This window comes from Rutidosis leptorrhynchoides, chromosome 4 (assembly GCF_046630445.1).
Source record: "Rutidosis leptorrhynchoides isolate AG116_Rl617_1_P2 chromosome 4, CSIRO_AGI_Rlap_v1, whole genome shotgun sequence".
NCBI lineage: Eukaryota > Viridiplantae > Streptophyta > Magnoliopsida > Asterales > Asteraceae > Rutidosis > Rutidosis leptorrhynchoides.
In genome coordinates, this window is record NC_092336.1 from 621,036,975 (window position 1) to 621,044,388 (window position 7,414).

General features: G+C 32.4%; 1 protein-coding gene across 1 annotated transcript; it reads left to right on the forward strand.

Moving 5' to 3' along the window:
* The first annotated feature begins 2,321 nt into the window (after window positions 1–2,321).
* LOC139904127 (large ribosomal subunit protein bL35c-like) lies at window positions 2,322–4,708 on the forward strand. Its single transcript, XM_071886060.1, has 3 exons — window positions 2,322–2,685; window positions 3,127–3,243; window positions 4,471–4,708. Exons 1-3 carry the CDS (start codon window positions 2,416–2,418, stop codon window positions 4,543–4,545), a joined length of 462 nt encoding a protein of 153 aa, XP_071742161.1. The 5' UTR covers window positions 2,322–2,415; the 3' UTR covers window positions 4,546–4,708.
* Window positions 4,709–7,414: the final 2,706 nt, after the last annotated feature.

The window sequence follows — 7,414 nt, forward strand, 5'->3', positions numbered from 1 at the left end:
TTTTATAGCATCCTTTATATTATAATAAAAATATATGTTTAATTAAAGCTCCATCGTTTTCATTGTATTTTGACTATCAAAAGTATGATTGTTAACTAAGTTTTAACATCATTTTTTTATGATTTTATTTCAGAATTTTAATGATATTATACTGTTAAAATGTGGAAGTGTGGAACAAATGATAGAAACTTTACCTTAACACTTTGGACACAAAATAATCTTGAATTCACACCATAATGTATCAAATTCTTAACAAATTTAGATGTAAAATAGTGCAGAAATTTTAGGCTTGAAAATGGTGGGAGAAAGAAAGAAAACTTAAGAAACTCATATGAAAAAGTATGGTGAAACGTCTTATATTAAAACATCATTAGTTTAGAGTTAATTGTGATTAATATTAATTTACTAATAGGTTATAATGACATGGTATCCAAAGGTTTTTTCATGTATCTAGACTAGTTAAAATGTAAGGTAAAATGATACATTGTATCTAGTTATTTAGAGTTTTAAAAGTAAGATAAAAGAATTCAATGTTAAATGTTCTAGATTATAAAGTAATTTAATTAAACATACAAAACTTACAAATTCATTAGCCATGTGACAAATCAACTAATTTATAGCTTAGTTAATTTAAACTTATGTAAACTATAGTTTATGTTAACCTTACTATATAACTATTTAGGAGAAAAATAACATAAATTAGGCTTATAATAGTAAATTAATTAAAAATTATCTAATTTAATAATCCATTTAACATGTGATAAAATTATTAATATTTAACTTATGATAACATTATTATTACATAATCTTAGGTAAATTTAATCATATTGAACTTAGGATCAAATGTAACTTTTTATATATAAATACTTATTCATCCAAAAGCATAGTCATAAATATTATCAAAGTTATGATATAAATTTTATGAGGTATTACATTGATCTTTTTCAAACTATTTTTGAGATTTGAGATGATAAATTTTATGGTCAGAAGGATTCGTGTGTGATGGAATATATTTCAATAATGTGGCAATCCAATTTTGATGCACCTAATGATTGAGAAGAGAAAAGAATTTCTCTTTCTAAATGGAAATCAACCCACTCAATAAGTGAATGTTGCAAAATCTCATTTAAAGTAGGCAGGGACACCTTCTTTGCTTTTTTTTTCTTGAATAGCAATGAACGGAACTTTATGAAAATTGGGCATTGCTCCAACTTTAAGACCTCGTGATTTATTGTCGATGCCCCGGTTATTCCAAAAAGTCACCCTCACTCTTTATTCTTAAAGGATTCTAATCTGTTACCTTCAATACCCTTCATAAGCTTTCCAAATTTTTGAAAATCCACTTTTTGTTGACCTTTTTTGAAAACCATGGGTCTATATCGTTGTACGCTTTTTTTAACTGAAAAAAGGCTGCATCGGGAACGAGCACTACATTTGTTTCAAACAGCATAAAAGAGTCGTAAATTTCCTCACTCATGACATTCTTTTTCGCTTTGATTTTATTTAAACTGATAAGGGATAGTTTTTGTTTTGTAAGTAAATTATAAATACTCATCCTGTATGTATTCTATATTTTGTATTGAAACGTCATTTTTCAGTCGACATGACCTTTGATTGTAGACAAGGACATGAGTCTCAACAAAATCGATCAAACACTAAATGTAGAAGTATCAATTTGCTGGACAAATTAACACGGCCGGCTGGATTATTTACGTGGGAAAACAATTAAGAAACTACTGTTGAAATAGGAACCAACCCGCTATTATATATATATTAAAAATATAAAACAGAGACAAGAGCTTGTGTATAAAGATTCTTATATGTTCGTGAAGTGATTGTGTACGACCACTAATAAACACCTGTCATTTAGTTATCGGTCGAGTTCGCCTCTTAAGCTTATATGCATACATTTGTTTTTTCTCATGAAGACGCCCCCTCACATCGAGGCGTGGAACGGTTGTAGATAGGGCGACTCGATCTCTTTGTAGCGAGGGCGACACACAAATGGAAGCCTGACTCGATTTCCAGAGCTAAGCTCTGATAACATGAGAGAATTAATAAATCGTATAGCCCAACAACATGTCCTACAATATAAGTCCAATAGTCAATTATTTTCTAAAATCGATTGGTGATAAAGGTATATCATCTTAGACTTATATGCATATCTCATGACCGTTGTGGAATAACTTACCAACACGGTTGTCAATTTAAAGGAGTGTTTGAAAACAAGATGTCGGATACATCACGGTTGTCAATTTAAAGGAGTGTTTGGAAACAAGACCAACTTTGCTTCAATTTAAGATGACCTCTTTCACAAACGATCGTTATAGCTATAGTACAACGCGAAAGATAGAGAAATCCTCAAATCCTTTTATCCACTCACACAGAAACAGAGCTCCATCAAGAAAACAAACAATGGCATCTTCAACTTTTTTAAGTTGCACTTCACTCTTAGCTCCAATTAAATCTATGCAAAGAAACAATCCTATTTGTTGTAATACCACAGTTTGTTTCTCACAATTTGCAAAAACAGCAACCCCATTAAACTTATCATCATCATCACACACCATCTCTGGCTTCTCCCCACTGATTTCAAGTAAAACCCTAATTGTATCTTCACCCAATACAAAACCTAAATCTCTCACAATTGTAGCTGCAAAGGGCTATAAGATGAAAACTCACAAGGTAATTTTAACTCATTAATTATGGTTTTTGAGGTTATATACTTATATATTTTTGTTGAATTTATGATGCATATACATCTGGGTTTATGTTAAATTGAGGTCATTTGCGTAAATTGTTATAGTTTTGAATCATTTTCTTGAAATCAAATTCGTTTGCGTTATGGTTTTGTGGGTATATTGTTTTATTGTATACATTCAGGACCTTTATCTGCCTTATCATTTTCATTGCAAATAAATTGTTTTTCTATTCAATTTTGGAACGTATGTATGTAGACTTTACATACTCGTGTTGTGTGTGGTTATTGTTGTAGATAAGGGTGTGTTGATAAATAAATACTTTTAGTTTAATGGGATCAAATGCAACATTTTGTATTGGAATATAGTACAGTTGAGTGCTTTTATAGTTTCTAATTATCTTGAAGTTTATTTATTACACTTGCAGGCATCTGCAAAGAGATTTCGTGTAACGGGTACTGGGAAGATAGTGAGGAGGAGAGCTGGGAAGCAGCATTTGCTAAGAAAGAAGAATGCTAAGAGGAGAACACGTCTCTCTAAAACGGTTAGTGCTTAATCCTATGATTAACATAGAGATATAATTTTGCTCTCGTGATTAAACTAAATGACTCGATACCATTTATTGTCCACATTTTCAGAATGTCCATTTTGAATGTTACAAATGAGTTGTTTGACCATGAAAGCGAAAACATACGTCTGAATCAATAGGTTTCAATATCACCCATTAAGTTTGTGATTTTATTTGTCATTGATCCACTATTTTGTACTTGAACTATGGATTTGTATATTACAGAGTAATATTTTATATAAGCTACAAAGATAAGTAGAGCTTAAAAGGGGTAGGCATAAAACCTCACAATGTTTCACTCATCGGCCGGCTAATTATGAAGCCAATGGTCGATATGCTATTCACTTGAAATATTTTTGCTTGTGTAAGGAATAACAAGAAGCTCTTATATGTGTGGTGAACATTGAATAGAGATGGTAAATTGTTTATACTATACTATATGCACTTTTATGTTAAAAAGATAAACCATTTTGTTATAATTTTGTCAATCTGGAAAAGAGATTCTTTTTTTCCAAGTAGTCTGACCTTTTGGTCCACTTCATTAGTATTCTATGATCTTCCTGTCTTTTTGTGTTGAAGGTAATTTGTAGAATATTCTTTTGTATTATGGTCGTCTTAAGTGATCATTGCTTACTTGATTATAGGTAAAGATGACAAGATGAACACATTGGGTTGTTGTTTTAAATGGGTTCGGACTGTAATGGTCCTTTTTAATACATGTTGAAATGGGCTGGGCAGGGTTGACCCATTAACACTTTGTAGTCTCACTCTCACAACAACAACACTGCCCAATCTAATCGAGGGCTGGGTATAGGGGAGGTAAAAATGTAGACAGTCATACCCCCTACCGAAAGTAGAGAGACCGACACTTTATAGTGTTTTTTTTTTGTATTATATTCATTACATTGTATATAAACGTGTTTTACGATTACTATATTTATATTGTGTTAGGATAATAATATTCCATTTAGTTCTATGAATTGGATGATTTAGGAGTCTTGGTGCATATTAAATATACCTTTAGATGACTTTCAACTCATTTGGCCCGTTCCGTTGCTACTGTTTTTGCTTTGACTCAAATGACTTGTTTGAGACTAAGCAAAAGCTCAAATACTCGTCTATAAGTAAAGGGATTGAAATTGCTACTTCTGCTATCCGTGCACGTGTCATGTGTATTTCACAACATTCATTCGTCTCATGCAGGTACAAGTTGATCGGTGTGACTACAACAATGTGATAGGAGCCTTGCCGTATTTGAAGGTTAACCGAGCCAACTAGGCCCAGTTGGGATCGGTCAGATACTATAGCTTTGTCATTGTTAATTTGTTATTACGCATCCTTTTTGTTGTACTTTTGGTTTCGAATTGCAGCCTTTCTACTCATCCCCTTTGTTGTAGTTTATTGCCACTGCAGATAACGAAATGCAAATCGTATTGTGACCCATACCTGAATTTTCAGATCTGATAGAATCAGTCAGATACTATAGCTTTGTCATTAATTGTATATTTCACTGGCTTTGAAAAACAGTTTTATGTTTATGATTAGGTTTCCGGGTCCTTATTTGACCATTTGTCATCATAAGTAAAAATGTAATTTGAAGCATATTATACAAGAATCATAGGAGTAAACAGGCTGAGGGAATTACTTTTAAGATAGTCATTGATATTTCTACAGTTAAATTAAATAAATCCACTACAATTCTTTTTGTTGACATCAGTTTGCGATACCACCCCGCCTCCAACTACTGCCCTGAAAGAAACCCAGACCAATACGAGCGGTAAAACCTCCCTCCCTGCTGCCCCCGCACTAAGCGAAAGGCAACATGGGTGGATATTTCATATCAGGGATAACATTGAGTGCAATGTTGCAGTCCAGCGGAGTCGAATTCCCGACCTCTTGCTAAGAGATGCAGACCACTACCAGTTGAGCTACAACTCAATGTTCCACTACAATTATATATTGTAAGTATTAATTAAGTTATGTTTTCAGCTATCTTGCAGAGCAATTTGATTAGAAGTGTCCACTGTTTATGTTTTTTATTCTTATTTTATCTTTTTAAGACATAACCTCAAAGTCGTCGTTAGAGATTGAACTTGAGTCTTCATTAACACTAACACTTATATACTAAAAGTGGTGTCGAATGTCGTCGTTTCAATTATATCGGATTGTCGTTTTGAGTTTGCGTTCACACTACAAACGCTCCCTCAACTTCGCCTATATTTACACAACGACCTCTCAAGTTTATACTTTTTCCGGGGTAAAAAGTGTAATTTTATTAAAATAAAAGAGACTAATTCCACCCGAATTTATAACGGGTCATATATTCTCGCTCGGTGCGAGTTAAATTTCTCAGAGACCACCGTTCAACTCGAAAAAAGCTTACGAACCCAACGGGACTAACTATACACGAAACGGACACTTTTTAAAAAAACGCTAAACACAACGACAACCCGTATCTTCCCGCTCGCCACGAGTTAAATTTTTTCGACGGCAGCGTCAGACTCGAAATAATTTTATGAACAAAACGAAACTAACCACATTCGAAACGGACATTTTTTTAAAAACGCTAAACACAACGACAGCCCGTATCTTTCTGTTCGCCGGAAGTTAAATTTTTCCGACAGCACCGTTACACTCGAAAAAAATTATTGAACAAAACAAACTAACTACGTTCGAAACGGATACTTTTTAAAAAACGCTTAACACAACGACATCTAAAACGGCGCTTAACACATGTGACGTGTTCCCCTATGTAAATACACAACGCTATGTTAAATATGAATACGCATGCCGAATGCCCCCGCCGTAACGCGCGGGCCGGTCCGGACTAGTTAGGATTCAAAGTCTCAACTATCAAGTTACTCCATCGGTGTTAATACTGAATTGAATTTGTGTTATGGTTTGAAGCAGTGACGATTCCAAAATGTAAACACAATGGGATCCTGAAATTTTTTTGAGTACTAATTATATTTTTATGCTATTTTAGTGGTTGTTTACTTTCGAAAAACTACAAGTTCAGAAAATATATTAGGTCCGAGTAGTTAAATATAGTGGTGTCCTATACATTTTAAAGGAAAAATTATAAATTCGAAAAGATATGGGGTCCTTCAGTTAAATTTAGCGGTGTCTCATACAATTTACAGTGTATTTTCTACTAATAATTTTCAAACTAGCGGTGTCCCGTGACCTCACGGGACACTATATAGACTCGCCTCTGGTTCGAAGTCAATTCTGTTTTTGTCAATTCGGTTTGAATTTTAACCTTACCTAAAACCAGTGACGAAACTTAATTTTGGTTTGTTCATTTTCTTTAAGGACCGTTATTTTATTCCTTTACCGAATACTCTATCAAACAACAGTAGTGAATATTGATGATAAAATCATGTAAATCTTACTACTAAGTACTAACTTTTGATCAGGCTGAATTATATGTGTTTTGAACATTTTGGTCCACTATAACTTATAACTGACGGGTTTCTAAAAAATTTCAAGAAAAATCATGAAGTTTAATAGTAAGTTTTTTATAATAGTGCTTATCCCAATTTTGGTTTCATCGTGCATTAGGAAAAAATGAAAGAAACAAAATATAGCGTTCAGTAATAGACTAAAAGGCGAAAACGACTGTTTGGCCAGTCACAAAGTAACATTCTAAGACAATCAAATTCTCTTGATCCGTATCTGATCCCAAATCTTTGTTTGTTAAAACAAGTTGAAGATTAACTCCTTCATACGAAAAACATGTCTTATAATGATTAATATACATATAATTTAATACATCTTAAACATAATAATTCGTAATATTTAATATTAAGTTTTATATAAGTATACATAAATATAAAGGAAGTATAAAAAACATAGCGAGTACTTCTTTTACTAATAGTCCGTAACTAGTCAGCAATGGTGGAACAAAATTTTTTTTTACTGGGGACAAAAAAATTTTAAATACGTAGCAATTTTTTTGAATAAAATATGGAGTTATTTGAGTAAAATATGGAGTTTTTTTATTTTTTTCAAAATATGAAAGTTTTTAAGTAAAATATTGAAGTTTTTGGGACAAATATTTTAACTTTTGGACACAAAAAATTTCACCGGATTCAAATAAAAAAAAATCCAAAATTTTACATTAAAAATTTATAAATCCACTTAA